The sequence below is a fragment of the Corvus kubaryi genome, unplaced genomic scaffold, assembly GCF_017639235.1.
Source record: "Corvus kubaryi isolate FWS band 111438036 unplaced genomic scaffold, C.kubaryi_AGA036_p1.0 64922, whole genome shotgun sequence".
Lineage (NCBI taxonomy): Eukaryota > Metazoa > Chordata > Aves > Passeriformes > Corvidae > Corvus > Corvus kubaryi.
In genome coordinates this window covers 133,539-152,899 of record NW_024581611.1, presented here as the reverse complement: position 1 = coordinate 152,899, position 19,361 = coordinate 133,539, and the positions used below count along the sequence as shown (strand labels likewise).

The 19,361-nt window shown below is 43.0% G+C and overlaps 1 protein-coding gene across 7 annotated transcripts in view; it reads left to right on the top strand.

The window, feature by feature from the left end:
* Window positions 1-63: 63 nt before the first annotated feature.
* LOC121672737 (forkhead box protein P1) overlaps window positions 64-19,361 on the top strand; it is an 87,181-nt gene continuing 67,883 nt past the window's right edge. For 2 of the 7 annotated variants that reach the window (XM_042045538.1, XM_042045534.1), the window contains exons 1-4: window positions 64-108; window positions 10,787-10,924; window positions 12,021-12,110; window positions 17,389-17,548. In XM_042045538.1, the coding sequence (XP_041901472.1) occupies window positions 10,805-10,924; window positions 12,021-12,110; window positions 17,389-17,548 (370 nt within the window). In that variant the 5' untranslated portion in view covers window positions 64-108; window positions 10,787-10,804. Of the gene's footprint in view, window positions 109-10,756; window positions 10,925-12,020; window positions 12,111-17,388; window positions 17,549-19,361 lie in introns of those variants that run through there. The other 5 variants (XM_042045539.1, XM_042045540.1, XM_042045537.1 and 2 more) reach the window with 3 other exon arrangements.

The window sequence follows — 19,361 nt, the reverse complement described above, 5'->3', positions numbered from 1 at the left end:
GCCGTGACCGCGCGGCTCCTCCAGCCCGCTGCGGCTCTTTCCGCCACATTGCGCGGGGCTCGCCCGCTCCATGGCCCGGCGCGCCGCACGCCGCCCGCCGCCGCCCAGGTGGGTGCCCCGCGGGGGGACCGGGAGGGGGAGGCCCGCGCAAAGTGGCGGAAAGAGCCGCAGCGGGCTGGAGGAGCCGCGCGGTCACGGCTTCTCCGCGGGAGGAGGAGGAGGGAGGTACGGAGGGAGGTACGGAGGGGACAGCGTGTGCGCCCCGCAACTCGCCGGGGGTTTTTAGAAGTGATGAGCGGAGCGTGTCGCCTCGCGCCTGTCGTGACAGTCGCGGGTGCGCGTAGCCGCGCGGGCTGTGCCGCAGCGCTGGAGTTGGGAAGAAGAGGAAGGAGGGAAAGTGCACGGAGCCGGATAAAACACAGTGTCAGGTTTAAATGTCAGGAACCGGGATCGCTGAATGGATTCGCCAGTCAATTTACCGGGGGAAATTAAGTGAGTGAGCTTTGTTTTTGACATTGACTGGTGCTGTGAACCCCGGCGAAATGGATGTAACGGGATCTCGGCGCAGCCGGGCTCGGTGTCAGCGTTGCAGTGCGAGTGAGCTGAAATTTCGAGGGTGGTGGTGGCGGGGAGGAGGGAACCCTTAGGAAGTGGGTGGTAAGTTTAGAGCAAAGTGCATATACACTCTTCCTCTCTGGAATTAACTCCTTCAAAGCCAGCTTGTCTCCGAAAACAGTGAGAGTTGTGACTTGTCGTTGTGCCGGTGGCAGGGAAAAGCCCCTCGGTAACACGACACAGTCGTCTCGGTGCGTGTGCTGGCGTTTGACACGCTACCATTTCATATTTTTAAATAAAAACAAGTTTGGTGGCAGGAAATGTGAATCATGCAGGGCGACCAAGATCTGTTTATGAAAACCAAACGGTTGGATTTATTCTAGCCGTGAGTGTTGAGTTGTGAACTACAATAAATCGCTGAAGTTTATTTCTAATAAAAAGTGACTTGCGCATGCTAGTTTGCCTTTTTATAAATAAACTGAAATGTTAAAATCTTTTTTTTTTTTTTATTTGGATCACAGCTGATTTTCATGCCTGATGCTCCTGGGCCCAATCCTGGAATGCCTTGTGCATGTGCAGTAGCTGTAGTAGGACAGGAGTCTCTTTGCCTCCCTCTCCCCCTGGAGCTGTAAGCACCCTGCGTGGTAAATTAGTATTTACCAGCTCGAACCCCTCATAAGTGTGTTTAATGTGCAGAGCTTTCAGGCATCTCGCACATCTTTTACACCAAGTTAAAAGGCATTTCTGTTTGCTCCAAAAAGTCACGGCTACAACACATGTGTTGTGTACATGTGCATATGTCATTAGAGTGTGCTTCTGTCTGGTAAAGAAATGGCTTTTGTTGATTGTATATTTATTGTAGTAGCAGTCTAGGAAGTCTCTAAAAGCAGGCTCTGTCCTCTCCTCGCAGCCAGCGGAAAATCTGCTGTCAGAGGGCTTTCAGTGATCTCCTGTGGCTACGTCCAAAAAATTTCATTGATAAGGCTGCAGAGATGAAACCCGAGTCCTGCCTAAACAGAGTAGCTGCCTTGGCCTAGACTGTGATAGAGCTGAACTGCAAACTGATTGGTCTGACACTTTATAATCAAAGTTGATTTATTGTTCATTAGTAGTGCATTAGCCTTTTCAGGCAAGACAGTTATTTGTGTAGTGGCCTGTCAAACAGAAGACCGCTAGCACCTGTCATTTCTAAACCATGAGATAAGCAAGCAGATACTAAGATAATGCAAATAGGAATACAGTGGAATGAGGTTAAGTTCTAGCATTTTCTCTTTAAGAAATACTGTTTTATTTAACGTGTTCATGTTTAGCAAATAGAGGAACTGGATTATAGAGTGAAGGGGTTCTCCTGCACCAGGACTGTCAGGAGGAGAAGGTGCTGGGAATGAGCTGGGCATCCGTGGCATGTGGTTTCAGGGCACGTCGGAGGTGAGGAGGTAGTTGGGGCAGATAATCAATTGGGAAAAGCCAGTCACTGATACAGAAGGAAGATGTAAATGCTGCTCCATAGCCTTAATTTAATTTTGTTTGATTTTGGTTTTAGTGTGAGAGCAAGACCAAGGCACTTTTTGTGCTTTTTTTCCTGAGTCCTTCCCCCTCTTCCCAATGGACAGATGTCATGAAAGGATGCTCTTACTGGCAGGGGTTAATTATATGAAAACTTGATGACATCACAGCAGAACTGTGAGAATGTCAAAATACATCTGCTGCCATATTCAGACATATTGCTCTCCCTCCTCTCCCCCTATATCAGCTCCCCTCCCCTCTCAAAAGGGAATGATCTCATGACATAAAACAGAAAACAACACAAGTGTCAAAAGAAAACAAAATTAGTGAACTTTTGTCTGCCACCATAGAAACGAGGATTAACTTATGTTATTCCAGAGCATGGAATGGAGACTATCTGCATGAGGATATATAGTGTATTGTCTTCTGTGAATTTTCATTTGACAGGGATTTTGGAGGCTGTGATCTTAATTAAATCTCAACTGACTCAAATAATGCATCTAAAGGCATGCAGTGTTGCGTAACCTTGCTGAGTTGGTAAACCATAAATCATCAGAAAGCTTATGATAGGAAGGGCTGCTTTGAAATTTTTTTTGTTTGCTACAGTTGGTTTGGTTTTTTTTCTGTCTTGTTTAACATTCACTTTACTGTGCTGTGCCATTGTGCCCTCCCTTTTCTAAGCAGTGTTATTCTTGCTTTAAAAAAGAAAAAGAAGCTCTGAGACATGCTCTGACCAGTCACTCAGCTGAACTAAAGAGAAGTCATAAATACAATGGGATTGACAGGGAAGAAATGAAATCCCTGCGCTGGCTTTGCAGGGACCTCAGTGCTCAGGGGAAGGTGTGGGTGCCTCACGTTCTTCTAGAACTGGATGAGCCCTGCACAGGTTTTAGAAGTGTCACTCTTAACCTCACACTGAAATTTGTGCTGGGGTGTGAATCGCGATCAGACCTCACAGCAGAGTCGTGGCACGTCACCCCTGGGTTGTAATGGGTCACAGATGGATGATTGCATTGATGGACGGTGGGCTCTGATGTCTGCGCGAGTCAAGTTGGTTTTAGTTGTATGCAAGGAAGAAAAGGGTTGCAACAGTTGTGTGGAGAAGGATAAAATGGATTTTTAAGCATTGAAAGCGAGGTAGAGCAGTCAGAGCGATATCTTATGCACCATTTTAACCTGACAGCACTCAAGCGCTGTTGTTGCTTGAGAATGAAGTTGTTCCTAAAATGCTGAAATGGTTATTTCAGTGCAAAATGCCCTGGTTTCTGTGTCTGTGATTACATGCTCCTGCAGCTGAAGAAAGGTAAGGGGAGAAGGATTTTTGCATTCAAAAGTTTAAGGAGTTTCAGAGGCTCCTGTGCTTTCCTGCTCTGTATTTCTTAGTCTTTCCAGAGCTGCTGTAGGCAAACCTGAGCTGGGAGGACACAGCACTTGGATTTACTTTCTGTAAAGCTTTCCCAGTAGCAGGATAACTTACTGGTGTTGTTTTTCTCCCCTCTTTGCTAGGGAAAAGCGGTAGCAGGGGTAGTTTTATCAACACCTGCAAAACTAGATTGTGGGAAAGTCCTGACACCATAAGCCAAATTTGTTATTGTTTGGTGAAAGACTTGGCTGGTTTTAAGCAGTTTGTTTGTTTTATTGAAAGCAGAACTGCATTACTGGAAACTACTTTGCTGTAGTTCAGTTAAAATGTCCTGTCCTTTTTTGTTTTTATAAGGTGCTTACATGTTCAGCTTCGCTTTCCAGTTACAAGGAAAGGAAAAAAAAATCCACCATATACTCATCTGCAGATTAAAGTGGCTGTGTAGAGACTGGGAGAGAAGCAACACTGGCAAATATCTCTGCCCCAGCCTTTTTTTCTCCTATTTTTTTCTTTTTTTCTTTTTAACATTTCCAGCACTGTTTCCTGCACTAGCAGGAGGATCTGTAGTCTGTATTGAAGTTGAATGAATGTTAGAGAATCCAGACTGAATAATGAACAAATAAGTGGAATTGCTAATTGTTCTGTGCACTAGTTTTGGACGGATTTGCCTTCATTGATTAGGTAAGATGCTCTGTTATTTGGGAGGGACAACACCCCCTCCTCCCCAAACTGACAACGGGTTTTAATTTTTAAGCTTTATCTTGCCCTTAAATCTGAAACATCATTGTTCAAATAACTGAGAACAAGGTAAACCAACAACATCAAAAAGGTCGGCTTCTGTGATTTCTCAAGGGCTTGTTATTTTGTACTTTCCAATTCTATTTGATGTCTTGACAAAACAAGATGACACAAGGGAGAATACATTAAATTTTGATTTTCATCTAACCTGTTACAGTAGTGGCAGCTTAATTTCTTTTACTTTTTACTGAAGACGGCTTTTTGCACAATTACTCTAATTGCCACAGCACTTTATGAGAAGGTTTCTTTACGGGTTTCCCATTTGCCTTGATTTTGTGAGGCATTTTTTTGAACGTGCTTTGACCTTTAACACGGCGAGCTGGCTGGTTGGAGTGCGTCTTCATTAGAAGTAAATCAGTGAATGGCAAAATTGTCAAAGAAGCAACTGATGTTTTCTCATTATAATCTAATTTGCACCGTTGTGCTTAGCTGTGATGTTCAGCTGTAGGTGTCTGCCATAGGTGTGAAAACCTGCACGTTTTTAAGCAAATAAAGTTTACAACTGTTATAAAGGCATCACTTGGAACCAGAGTGGCAAAGCCAGCCTGAGTGTTTAAGCAGAACTCTGGTTTGTGTGGGAAATAAACAGCATGATTTAACCAGGTGGATTTTTTTTTTTTAGAGAATCACTGATTTTTTTTTTTTTTCAACTGGCCACGACAATGTACGTCATCTCAAATGCCCTGAGTTTGAAGAGCAGGCAGCTGTGGATTTGATTCTTGCAGGAGAAAATAGCCAGGGATGTAGAGAGGGCTCATCCTTCCTAGAAATCTGTTGGGAGTTGCAGTTCTTTAAAATCTGCCATAAGAAAAAAAAAAAAACAACCCCTCTGTATAACACTTCCCTTTCACTCACATGAAATTCTGGGCATATTAAATGTTGCTGGTTCAATCACGGGCTTTTATTATTTAATTAAGCTCTCCATAATGTATGTATGAATTAATACACAAATGTAAGGAGTCTGACACCATGATCATTCTCAATATATTAAGGGTGTTTGGGAGAGAGGGTTTCAAGGGGTTTTCAAGGGCTTTAGGGGTATTTTGGATGTTTCTAAGCAGGATTGCTTTTGGTTTATTTGAGGCTTTTTTGGCAGAATATGTTGATCTAACATTTCCTTTCCTAAACTCTGGAAAAAAATGCAGGGTTTTTTTCCTTTTTTTTTTTTTTTTTTTTTTTAAGTTTTAAACTGACTCTTTATAAAATCACCACTGTTTGGAACCATGTAGAGCAGGTTATATAATTTTTCCTTTCATGCTAGAAACGGAAATAAAAATGGTAACTTTTTAAAATGTGAAAAATGATGATGGTAATCTCGAGCTTAAAATCTCACTCATCTTATTAAAGGGGTATTTGAATGTGTGTGTATGTTCTGGTTTAGTCTCTATTTGACAAATGTTAGATGTAGAAAGGATTTAATTTATGTAAACTTTATATTTTTATGCAAATTAAATGAGTATTTATTATAGCAGAAACAATTATCCTGGCACTTAGTGAGAAACCTGGTATGCATGAGAAGTGGAAGATAAGATCAGATGTTTCATTCTGTAAACAAATACAAAAATATTCCCGTTTTTCCTCAGCTGGAAAATACAGAAGACGACAGACGTCCTGACATGCCAGGGAATGTCAGCATAGCCCATCGGTCTGCTTTCTGTGGGTCAGAAGGAGATCTTCTCTCCTGATAAAATACAATAAACAAAATTATAATAATAAAATGCTAATTTAATTTTAAGGAGGTTCCCCCCCCCACCCTTTTAATAGGGAGTTGTATTGTTACAGAGAGCACAGTTATGCTAATGACAGACTACTTAGCTGATTTTACATTAATATAATAAACATTACCTGTCTTAATGCGCTGTGCTGTATTACGGCAAAAGAACTAAGTCTTAAGAGTGAGATTCCATTTCGCATAATGAACCAGCACTGCAGTTCCTGCGTGAATAATTCCGACAGCCGTGGTTTTGTGTTTCGATTTTGGAGGATGAAATACTATGTCGGAAATGTTTTAGTGTCAGGATGGAAGCAGGTCCTGCCTGCCTTCAGCACTTTTTATTTTGCTGGGCTCTGCTCTGGCTTGTGGCTTCGTGCCTCTCTGCTTGCCAGGGTGTCAGTGCTTTATCTTCTCCTGTTTTGCATTGTTTCGGCTGAAATTTTTTTTTTATTTTAAATATATTGCCTATAATAGCTCGCTAACAGGACAGCTCAAGTTCATTGTTTGGTTTTGCCTGGCCATAGCTATTTTTATTGTAGTTCAGTATTTTTAACTGTTCCTCAGCGACTTGTTCTTTTCTGTGTTCAGCTGTTTTGCTCCGTGTAACTTTTATCACAAAATCTTTAACCGAAGAATTGCTGTTTGGAAATCCAAGGTGCCTGGTATGAGGGCTTACTGAAATCAAGTTCAAACATAGATCGCAGGAGAAAAGGATTTTCTGGCAGAGTTATTCTTTATGAATTAAGGAAATCCTCCCCATCTTCCATGCATGCCTGCTAACAGTTAGCAGGACCACAGCTGTATCTAGCATCGGAGGCACAGGGTGTGAAAATGGCTTTTTTTTTTTTTTTTTCCCCTCTTCATACAAGATTAAACTACTTGAAATTATTTAGCTAGTATTTAATTATATTAATATCACTGAAAATGAGGGAATGGAGATGATTAAATAGGACTAAATCATTTTCATCCCCGTGACCCTTGTCTGGGTTGTGTGGAGGAGTGACAAATGCATCCCTGCTGTAATTTCACGGGGAAGTTAAAGGGGAGCTTGGCCCAAGTTTGTGGCCCAAGTTTGTGAAAACAGAGCGTTTGTAGGGCTTGAAATGGGAGGGTCTCAGAGGGGACTGCGGGGCCGGGAGGGCTTTGGGGATGTGGAGGAGCAGAGGCAAAACCCTGGGAGAAGCAGTGAGCGAAGACAATTGTGAGTATTAAAGACATTTTTTGCCGTTGATGGTATTAGCATGTCAGCAGGTCCATACTAGCACAGCTCCCAAAGCCAAATTGCAGCTGTATTTTTACCTTTGCTGCCAGGTTTACATGCAGCTGGGTATCTACCACACCCTATTGTTATCAGTCAACAATACCAAAAGTAGTTCATTAATCATATCAATAACAACAATCATGTTTCAAGTGCAAAATAGAAATAAACAACCTGGAAAAAAAAAAAAAGATTGATTTCTTCTCTGCATGCTAACTTAGCATTCTTTAAATATATCTGCCAGTAGTTTAATTTGAACTTCAACTCCCTGAAGGCAGTAAGACAGAATTATTTTAGTTCTTCATAAACTGCCTTCTGTGATTCATTGTTAACTCATAAAACACACTCATTTTCATGTACTTAAACAGTTAAGTCATTTTTAAAGTTGGTTTGTAATTTTTTTTGGCAACACATTTAAGTTGACATCTGAGAGATAGAAATCTAAAATGAATTTATAGCTCTTGGTTTAGGTTTCACTTACTATCAGACAAAATATCAGAAATAAATATTTTTTATCTAACATAATGTAAAGTATATTGCACAGTATCTAAAATAAAGTTTAGTTTTGACTGAATACACTCAAAAAGGGACCCATAAATATTAGAGAGCTGTAGTTAAGAACTTACATGACTGTTTTAAATACTATTGATTTAAACCACTGGCTAGATTTTATGAATCAAAGTGTAATTTCCAAGCTTTGGCTATATTTCTCATCACTAAAGCACTCTCTCTTGTGTGCCTTTAGCAGCTTTCCAGACATTCAACACGGGATTAAATGATAGTAGTTACAATGATCAATAGGTTAAGACCGGTACAATCACTCTTACCGCTAATGACCTCGGTAGTAATGGGTAATAAAGTGTGGGCTATAATAGCCTATTGCTGGTGCTGCATGCCCTTTGATTCCTAGTATTACCAGGGACTAGCTACATGGAAAAGTTGGACGTTGGGAGTTAAGAGAGTGGATATATAGGCCATCATTCTTAACTATTTAAAGTCCCTCAGACCGATGTGTGTGCCCACGCTCGTCCGGCATGTGTGTTGTAATTTTTAACACGATAGTTTCTGGTTCATTTGAATTCGTTTGTGCGAGGTTTCCGTAAGCTGCTTTCGTGATAAACTAAAGTACAGGCCTTGGCTAAATGCGGCTGTTAGCTGTGTTTATAAATGGAAGGCAGCACCTTCTTTAGAAGCGCAGGTGTGGTGTGAAAATGTGGTTTCAGATGGTAAAATGAAGTCGAAGGGACCAACACAAACTTGCACCCTGTGTACTTGTACTCTGTGTGCAGCACATACATCATTTTTTTTTCTTTCTACTTAAGCGCTGCTGTTCTAGCAAGGAGTGTGCAGCTGAGAGATTTGTTACTGGAAGGTACATGGCCAGTTTTCAAAGATAGGGCCTAATCGCCAGATCTGTCCCAAGATAAACGTGTAGAAAGGCCATGGAAGTGAATGGAAGTTGTCCCTGCCCAGCTGACGGCAGAATGCGGCCCTTTGGATTAATCACCGATGTGTAGGGTTTACAGCACCCCACCCTATTCCTGTCTGTATCCCCGCTTGTCGTCATAAATCTGACTGAAGAATATTTGTCTTGTCTATCTTCCAAGAAGGGCACAGAAAACATACTTAAACATGCTTCCTCTTCTGTTTGCTTGGTCCAACTTCAATGAGAGGTAGTACAAACCCCAGGGTAAAGTAAACTTCTCTGGGGATGAGAATAATGGTGAGTCACGTTTCGGGGCGAAGATAGTGACAGCAGGATTTAATTAAATAATTTCCTGCTCCCAGAAAAGTTTTTAAAGACTACGGATTAAGATATTCTGAATTAATGGGATTACCCATCCTGATGACTCAGTGTCCTCAGAGCTGGTCCTGCCTGGCAAGGTGGTGGCTTTTCCATAGGCATGGGGACGCGGTGCCGACCGTGGGAGAATAGCCACTGCTTTTGGTGGTTCTGGCATTTGTCCTGCAATTAAATCTCCCTTTGCCAGTGTTCACACCGGCCTGGACCCCATCAGCGATGTGGGAACGTGCTGTGCCACAGGGAATTCTCAGAGGACCTCGCCATGTCGGCATTAATGGGATGTCAAGAGGTGTGTGAGCCTTTGCTCAGGCAAATGTTTTGGAGGCAGTGTCTGGCCCTGGCACACGACATGTACACAACAACACGGGGAGATGTGCACTGTACATGCCTCTGACCTTCAGGAACCATTTTTAGTTCATCAAGATTAGTGATGCTGAGAAATCAGGACATCAGTGCATAATGACTGTGAAATTAGGAATGAGAGCTTGCTATGCAAATGACAGGACAAATCATGTGAAAAAGTCAAGATAAACTGCATATTAAGACATTATGTTACATAAAATTAATACTGCATTTCTCTCTTGCTTACTACTACACTGGAGGATTTTTTTTTAAACTCCTTTATCTTCTGATCAGCTATTGTCTGCTGATTTTTTTAAAAAGTGGTGCACAGAAAAAGTGCTAAACATATTATTACCTTTTATTGTAATACATGAGATGACAGGAGATCTTTTTTAGTGAAGTATATCCTTTACTGGTTTTAGTTTTGTGCTGTCATGAATTTCATTTGAAACTATAGAAAAGTAAGGTGCTTCAATATTAATATTAAAACTCATATGGGTTTTGTCTTTTCCTCTATTGGTTTTTTTTTCCTCCTTTTTTTTTTCCCTTTTTTGGGGTGGGGGGTAAAGGGGTGGGTTTCTAGGGAAATAGTCTTCTTGCATTACTGGGACTGACAAAATGGTTCTCATGTAGTCTGCAAATTAAACACAAGTGCAGTGATTATTTTGAATAGCTAAATTACATTCTAGAAAGCTTGCAGAATTCATAGCATTGTCATTAGGTATCCGCTTGAATACAATTTGTGTAACCTTGGCCAAGACAGCCTGTCATTTTAATGTCAGTGTTTTATCTGAACAAGACATCATCCTTTCAGATACAGTGTACAGGTTCCTTGCAAAGATGCCCGTGCAGAAACGTGTTAACAGTTGCAAATATGAAATGCTATCAAGTTCATCACTGTAGCTGTTTGTCACTGAAATGTCATGGAAAGCGGCTTTTAATGGTATCTCACATAATATGAAAGAATTGAAGACATCTGTATGCTGGGTGAATATGGAATGGTAAAGACATCGTGGTAGGGCCTTTCTGTAAAAATTGCATAGGAGTCTAGTGCTGTTATTCACATCACTGAGCCTTCCTTCAATTTCTGAAAAGCCTGTCGTAATAGGGTCTAGATCCCATCAGTGCGGGATATTTGGCTGTTGGATTTCTCTACAGAAGGCAAGGGCTTTCTGAGACAGAAAGGACCCAGCTGACGATTTCTTGCAAAAATAAATCAATCTTTACCATATTACTTGATTTAGAGGCTCTCCATCCAATAGTGTTTTGCAAAAGGGGAATTTAGTCACCGGGAAGGTGTGGTCAGTAGTACCTCTGTACCGGCCAGGGTGGGCTGTAAGGACTCTAACCTTTGGCCCCCTCGATGCCAGGCACGGGCTCCCCTGGCATGGGGATGTGCTCTGTGGTGATGTGCTCTGACCCTCTTTCTCTCCTCTTGGCCTTCAGGTTCCAGTGTCGGTGGCTATGATGACACCTCAAGTGATCACTCCCCAGCAAATGCAGCAGATTCTCCAGCAACAAGTGCTAACTCCCCAGCAACTCCAAGTCCTGCTCCAACAGCAGCAGGCACTCATGCTTCAACAGGTAATTGTTTCCTTAACAGCTGCTCGGGTGGCCCCTATGGATGCTGGAGGCTTCACCTCCTGGAACACTCTTGGGGAAAGAAGCTGCCCACATCTCAGGTCTGAACCTTGGAGCAGCCATGCTGTGAGCTGAACTGACTGCTCTTTTGTTTTTAATTCTAGAAATAGCTACTGGAAACAAATCCAGGGAGCAGTGCTAGGAGTGTTTCCAAGATCAGCTAAATAATACAGATGCATATTTAAGTGTCAGGACTTCGGCAGATGTCCCTGTTGCTTTTGCCTGTATCCCCCTGCAGGCTTGGTGTGCCCTGACTAATTGGAATAAACAAGGTAGAAGGGCCATACTTCCCAATTTAGACCTCATTATTTCCATCTGGAACCATAAAGGGCTGTGGAAACGGTGGAAATAGAAGTGGAGAGGTTTGCAAGCCTGTTTGATTTCAGCCAGCATACGCTGGGCTGTGTGTCAGTGCTTCTCGCAGCCCATGGTCCTTTCTCAGCTGGAAGCTGGCCACCAACAAGCCCTGAGGTTCTGTTATCACAGGGTTTGACATAGCGGGGTCTCACGGACCCCAGGTGGGTGTCAGCATCCACCCAGCCCAACCCTGCCTGCTCCTTCCTGGCTCCCAGGCTCCCTCCTGCCCGTGCCGGAGCGCTGCCTGCGCAGAGCACATCTGGGGAGCGGGAGGAGGAGAGTATTTCCCAGGATGTCTATGCATGTATTGAACAACACTTAATACAGTCAAACCCTATCATTTAGAAAGCATGTGTGTTTCACAACAGAGATTCGCCAGACTCTCTCAGCAAGGGCATTTCGGCTTTGTTGTTACAATCAAAGGTCATTCCTTGCCTTATTTTAATTAGTTTGTGTAGAAAATGGTATGTTTTTCATCAGTTCATTTTGGAGATTACTTTTCAAACGATAATGCCAAGAATAGTCAGTGTGCACTGAATTTATTGTTGAGTTTCAAACTAAAGGTCAGACCATTACAGATAAAAGGATGCTATTTTTCAAATCACAGTTTGTGTGTTACACCAAAAGGGACACTGAATTGGCTCTCCACTTTGTTACTTACCATCTTTCCTTTTCTTTGTAGCAGCAGCTTCAAGAGTTTTATAAGAAACAACAGGAACAGTTGCAGCTTCAACTTTTACAGCAACAACATGCTGGAAAACAGCCTAAAGAGGTACAGACAATGCCCATTTTACTTTCAAACCACAGATCCCTGGGGACTGTCTAGTGGCTATTAAACTGTCATTCATCTTAAAAATGATTACACAACTGAACTGACTCTATCGGGCCTCAGCTTTCAGATTTAGAGTTATTGTCCTGTTTTCGCCTGTGTTTTCCTGTGCTTTCCATTTGCTCACTGCCACATATTTTATAGCAGGGGACCAGGCCTTGCTGTTGAGTATGAGTCCTGGAGCAGGCATCTAGACTTGTATCTTGGGAGAGTGCTTTGGGGCGTTAGTTATGGTGGAGAGGGGAGGGGGCAAAGCTGCAGGCCCAGATCATTGCTGTCCTCTCTAAACGAGGCAAAATGCCGAGAGGTGTTGAGTTTGGGCTTGCGCTTTCCAGCCAGAGACATTCTGGTTGCACATTGCTCGCAGCATGGGCTGAGCAGGAAGGACCGCGCTGGAGCAGTGTCAGTGTGACAAGGAGAAGAAATGGCCGGAGGCCTTGCTCTGATGCTACCATGGTCCATAACTGGAGGGGACAGGCCAGGGTAGTTTCTGCCTGTCCTTCAGGTACGCTTCCCTTCCAAAATACCTGTCACATCCTTTGTTGGGTTTGGTGTGCTTAAACATAATTTTTCTGCAATTTTTTTCAAGGTGCTGAGTCCACTCCTCGAGGAGTTTGAGACTTTCCTGTTTAATCTGACATCAGTGCTGGCTTAGGTAGATCCTAGAAAGCTGCCTCTTGGCGTGAGACACTGGGTGATGTCCGGTGATAGCGGTAGCGCCTGTGTCACCTGACAGGGGGTGTTACTCGAGGCATGCACCCATTTCTGCTCCTCAGCCCCCTTGAAATTTCGGCAAATTGTGCCACCTGTGCCAAGTTTCAACCCAGAGTGAATTTTTCCAGCTGAGTTATAAACCCCTGAAAACAGGGGGGTTTATAATGGAAACGCTGACACAACCTTAACCATAGCGCGCTTACGGGCGCCACTATAATAAAAAGGGAACAGATTAAAAAGTGTCTAAAATGTAAATCTAAAGGACTAACAGTAATTAAAATGGAAATGGCACAGGGAGGGAAGGCATGTAATTGTGAGATATCACTGTGCAGAATGCTCTCAGCTTTGTTTTGCTGGCTGTTTTTCTAATTCAGTAGGGCTTACTCATCAGTGGCAGTTCAATGCGCGTTAATGACTCTGGGATGCAGGCATCACTCTGGACAAAGAAATGATTATTGTGCGGTCAAAAGAAGTTCAAAGACAAGAAGGGAATTTCAGTTTTTTCCTTAGAGATCCACATTCAAGAGCATATAAATTAAGCCAAATGTTAAAAACCACAGTCTGAAAGCTGACTTCAAAGTCACAACTCTCTAATTAATGAACTGCGAGCTTCAGTTTGGACAAGTCGTGGTTTGATGCGCCCATAAATCAACATGACAGGTCTGTTTCACAGTCTCAGACAGTGCTTGTCATTGAGTCACATCAGATGTAAACACAGCAGAAAAAAGAGGGAATATGAAGGAGGTGCAATTGATCAACAGAATTGGTAAAAACCCACTTTTGAAACGCATTATGCATGATCACAGGAAATGGCGATAGCCTCAAGAGGCTTTCTCCTTCTGCTGTTGCTTTTTTGAATCAGATTTCTAACAGCCTTCAAAAGGGAGAATAAGAATTATGGAGCTTCTCCCCTGTGGCTGGCAGGCAATAACCCCCTGTTGTTATTTTGTGCTTCTTTCTTTTCAAAGGCGTCAAAATTTAGTTTTTTAAAGATCTTTAACTCTATATTTGAAGACAAACAATAAAGGGCTGCCACTGTCATTCTTATCAGTTACCAGGGATTGTATTTTTTCTTTCTGTTGCCACTTCTTATTAACCTCTTATTTGGTCTATTAGACATAGTTTTGAATGCAAGCCTGCATGCTGGGAGAACATGAAAGTTCAGATGAGCTCAGAGGGCAGATAAAGAAATTTGAAGGGGAAAGTTACACAGCAGAATGAACGATAAAAGTTAACTCTTCTAAATTGCTGTTGTCAGACAGGAGAGCATCTCAGACACAAAGATGAGGGCTTGGAGCTTAAAGAAAAAAATACCTTGTGTTAAAAAAGACAAGAAGGGAAGTTAGACAATGTGATGGCATTTCAATATCTAACACACTGATTTACTGTGGTCACACTTCTGATATTACAGTAGCGAAAGCAACAATAAGAAAGGACTCCTTCCTGTTTCAAGAAGAGCATTTTAACACTGTAGCTGGAAAGAGAACAAGGACCTAAGTCTCTTCAGCTTATTCTGGGGATTTGGGGGGGAGTATTTTTGCTGATGGTTTTAGTGGAGGTCCATTTCAACAATACATGTCACCCCACAGGTTTGTTCAGCCCAGCTTAAGGAGGTTATTCTTGCTAAATTAGCCTGGAAAAGGTGGTCTTGTATTATTTTATTTCTTCCCCTCCCTCTGGCACTGAAAACTGACAGGCAGTGCCGTGGTGGGGGCCAGCGGCTGCCGTGCTAACGAGGGCTGAGCGTGTACCTTGACAGATGGAACAAGTGTATTCATGTACGGCATCCCCCAAGTCATTTGGTGAGTGCCTTGTCCTATTGTACTGTCGTGAAAGAAGGAAAACACAACAAACCAACCTCCCCAGCCCCGCTGGTGAAAGGGATCCGACCCCTGAGCAGAGCAACAGACGGATCCCAGTGAGGTTCCTAGGGGTTTTACTTGAGGGTTGTGTGGCGTAGCAGAGGGTGAGCAGTGCCCCACAGCAAGGGGCAGAGGTGCTGGGGGGGATCTCAGCCTGTTCCCTCTGACTGCTCTCCCCTGGAAAAGCCGGGGCTCCCCAGAGCCAGGGGGGTGTGCAGGGTCCTGCGCGGAGCCGCGGCGCTGGACGGAGCGCGCTGTTTCCCGAGCAGGGCCGTTTGTCCTCTGGCACTGTGACAGTTTATGTTAGGCAGTAGGGAGTAACCTAAGAAAGGAAAACAGACCTTTGACAGAAGCTTTAGGGAGGGGATCAAAAATGCAAGTTTTATCAGGATATTTCAGCATTTTAACACTGACTACTGACCTGACAACAGGACTGCACCGAGACCTTTTTTGTATGCATTCAATTGTGAGAAGTAAACAAACTGCCTTGTATCCTGTGTTTGGTAACTGGGTGGGGAGCGCAGTTTGGCAACGTGTCTTGCTTTTAAATTCTTTCTTGGACAATGGGCCTTGTATACTTTTATATCCTGGCTTTCCAAAGTAGAGTGTGTTCAAGAGCTTTTCTTAGGATAGCTGAGAAGACAACCAAATGGGCATCAGTCAATTGATACAAAGGGATTTTTTAAAAAACCCCATGTGCTAACTTTGCACTCAAATGACAGATAGGTAAAACACAGCTTACTACACCTAGTACTAATAATACACATATCTTAATATCTATATATTAAGTATAGATATATTTTAAATTTATATTTATGGAGGCAAACATTGCTTTAGCTCTTAATACAACTGTTACTGGGGCCTGCATGCTTATGGTGCTGTTGCAAATAGTTGCAAATGGATGTGTCTGAGCAAGCTGTTGCAAAGAAATGTAAACTCTCAGAGTTCCAGAATATCCAAACACCTATTTGTTTAAATGTGTTCCTGAAGTCCTATGTTTTCTTTGGAAATAAGATAAATTGAGCTTATAAATAAGATGAATAGAATGACTGACTCAGAGTTGTGGGTATAAAGCTGGTTGCAGTATTAGGATTGATGGGGCATGCTGGTATGAGAAGGTGGGGGTCAAATTGACGGTGTCTGTCAGTCCTGCTGCAGCAGCTCTGGTGAGACTTTTTCCCTGTGTAACACCAGTAGGAAATGGGGCCAGTGATCCTCTGGCTTGGTGTCGAGGAAGGGCATAAGAAAGCTCAGGATCTGGCTGGGGTTTGTTTGTGAAAGTGTGCAGTTTGGTAAGAGTTAATTTTCTTTCCATAATTGTTAGCCATAATGTGTATAAGACCTCCACCTTGATATGATTCCTAGCAGATTAGGGATATTAGATAATTTCCTTCTATTTATTGTACTACTGCACTGTATTATCTTTCTATCACTCAGATAATTACTAAGGAAATCTACATTAATTTTTTTTGGCTAGCACAAGGAACTGTTAACACTGGCATGATGTATTGATGTTTTACACAACAAAAGTTTTCCTCCTGTCATTGTACAATAAATAAAAAGATATTTATCAAAATGCAAAGCCTTTCATGGTTTTTAAAGAACAAAGCAAATAAAATACAAGATGAGCATGGAAGCAAAACCTAGAGGCTTCCTTAACTGAACAAAATTAAGGACTCTGAAGCCTCGAGTACTGTACATATTAAACACTCACATTCAAGTAAGATGTTGTTTGCTAAATTATGAATGTGTGTAATTAAAATCTAGTGGCTGTTTCTATGAAAGATTTACAATGTTATTTCATCGTTTGTCATGGCTAATTAACAATATTAGATGAAGTTTTTCTTCTTCAAAGGTCTGATTTTTTCTCATTTATTTATGTCAGAAGTGATAAACAGAGTAGTTAAAAGCTTCTCCGGGTACAGTAGTGAGAAAAGCAACATGTTCTTTTACACCTCAAAGGTTCAAGGTTCACATCCCTGTGGAGTAAAGCAACTCCATCTTCTTTCTAGTGAGAATAATTAAAAATTTCAAAGTGCAGAAGTAGCAGCCTTAAATACAGCACAGAATAATTCCAGCGTAACAGAAAGTATTGTGGGGCTTGATGGATGAAGAAGAGAGAGTAAGTATAAAATACCATAAATTAAGCTAGTCGAATTGCCTCAATAGTTGAGACAGCCCTTGAATGAGCAAACAGAGCACAGTACAGGGTTTCTTGTCATATCTAAGTGTGATGTGATCTTGGGGTGTGAGTCTCATGTTCTTTGCCTTGGAAGAATTACCCAGGATTTTCAGCAGAATTTGCTTTACCTACCACTGAAACACAGCCACTTGTGGGGTAAAATATGAACACGTGGAGCAAGAAATGCTGTATGCATTTGGAATTGGGATGGCAGCAGGGATTTCGGTTGGATGAAAGTTAGCCACTGGAGATGGGAATCTGCAGCCCTGTGTTAGCTCCAGCACCTAAATATACCTTGGGGTCTTTTCCAGGGATGGTGGGCTCGCTGGCTCGGCCTTGATACCCAGTGACTGCTGTCAGAAGTTGAAGCAAGTTGAGACAAGGAGTCCTGTAAATCCTCTGCTTTGCTCTTGCATTAACAAGTGTGCTTTTTTTTTTTTTTTTTTCCTCTTTTCTTTTCCAGCCCCAGCAGCAGCAAGTGGCCACGCAGCAGTTGGCCTTTCAGCAGCAGCTCTTACAGATGCAGCAGTTGCAGCAGCAGCACCTCCTGTCTCTGCAGCGTCAGGGGCTGCTGACGATCCAGCCTGGGCAGCCTACTCTGCCTTTGCAACCCCTTGCACAAGGTAGGTGAGGGGTTTGGGTGCCAGAGCCAGAGCATGTGTGCACACTCAAACGGAGTTGTCACGTGGGGGGAGAGAGAGAGAGAGCAAGAGCTCACAGGCTCATAACATAATAAGCACAGAAAGATGCTGACGGGCGGGGTGGGCATTATAAAGATAGATTTTGAGAAGGGCGGTGCTGCAATCCTGGGCTGCTCTGACTGGCGGGGTGTAGAGGGCTTGGAGTTCACATGCAGTTTGCACAGCTGTAGCCAGTCTGGCAGACTCAGAGCTGCTGGTTGTACTCATCTGGGCTTGGAATCCTTCACAGGAGGAGTCTTTATAAATTCCTGGTGCTGGCTTCATGGCTAAGGGTGTGTGAGAGCAGCTTTTCCTTCCCCAGATGTGTAGTTTGGGCCTTCCTGGTCCCAGCCTGGTGATGAGCTGGCACAGAGCAGCTCTGACCCATGGGCTGTGGAGCTCTGAGTGCCCTTGGCTGTGGCTGCCAGGGAGAGGGGACACAGCTGCTCTCCATGGCTGCTCACACGGCCTTCGTGTCACTGCCTTGTTGCTTCTGTTCCTCCCTCCACACTGAGGCAAATTGGGATTAACTCCACTTAATTCTAATGGTGTTATTGACAGTTAGATCCTCCTACATCTTTATTTAGTCCTGCACTCTGCAAGAAGTTACTGCTTTACTGAAATCCCAATTTATTTTATTTTTTTAAGGCATTGATACACTGAAAGCACTACTTAAATCCACAATACTTTTGACAGTGATTATAACCTAGGGTTTTTATTCTCTCTTATCTTTTTTGGCTTAAATTTATTATTTTACTTTCTAAACTGGGTTTGTCTGCAAGCCGTGGGACATTTTAACAGACTTTCCTGAGCTCTGGCTGCTGTGGTTAAAGCAGACTCTTTGGAGTTGGCGTGGCTCAGGCGTGCCGTGGCATCAACCACGATGCTGGTATTTCTGAATAATCCTGCCTTCTCCTTCCCTTGCCCCATAATAAATTTGAATATTCACCTTTATAGCTTGAGTCAGCCCAGGTTGAATGATTTGGGATCTTGAAAGCAGCCTTAGAGCTGTTCCTAGTTTCTAAATCATACCATGAATTTACATTGAGCTCTGTTCACTTAAATGGACGGGACGAGACGAAACTGCTTCTGTTCTTTACCCTCCTTTTTTTTTCTGTGTACATAGCTGCAAAAAAGGGAGAGTGAGGTGGCTGGTGAATATTAACTTATATGGATAAACAGAGGCCAAACTGGGGAGTGGAGCCTGCTTTGCTGTGTGGCTGACATGCTTTATTTAGGCTTATTTTTGCCAGACCCAGGAAGGTATTTGAGCACTTAACTCCTGTCTTGTGAGGCCGAGCTTTTGGGGGCCTGACCCCTGACTCCCCAGGTCTCAGTTTAACTTCCCAGCATCCCAAAGCCGGATGTCTGTTGTAGAGCAGGGCTGTGCAGGAGGTGGGGGCTGATCCATGGGAACGTGGTGGCCAGCTGGGAGCTGCAGGATCAGGCCTTGGGCAGTACCTGGTCAGTCACCATCGCTGCAGAATGATGGGGAGAAGGCATGAAACAAGTCCGGGAGAAGAGGGCACGTAGATGAAATGCCATTTAAGCTTGCAAAATGTTGTAACGTGCATTAATTGCACTTCCGATTTATTGTTGGAAGCATCCCAGGCTGTTTCCACACACCCACTGGACTCAAGCTTCAACCTTTCTAATTTTTCCCACAGCTCCTGTACTATTAAGTTGGCTCAGTAAGGTTCATTGTATAGTCCATCAGTTAAGCTGTCCAAAGGAGGGCAATTGGGCAGTGACAAGA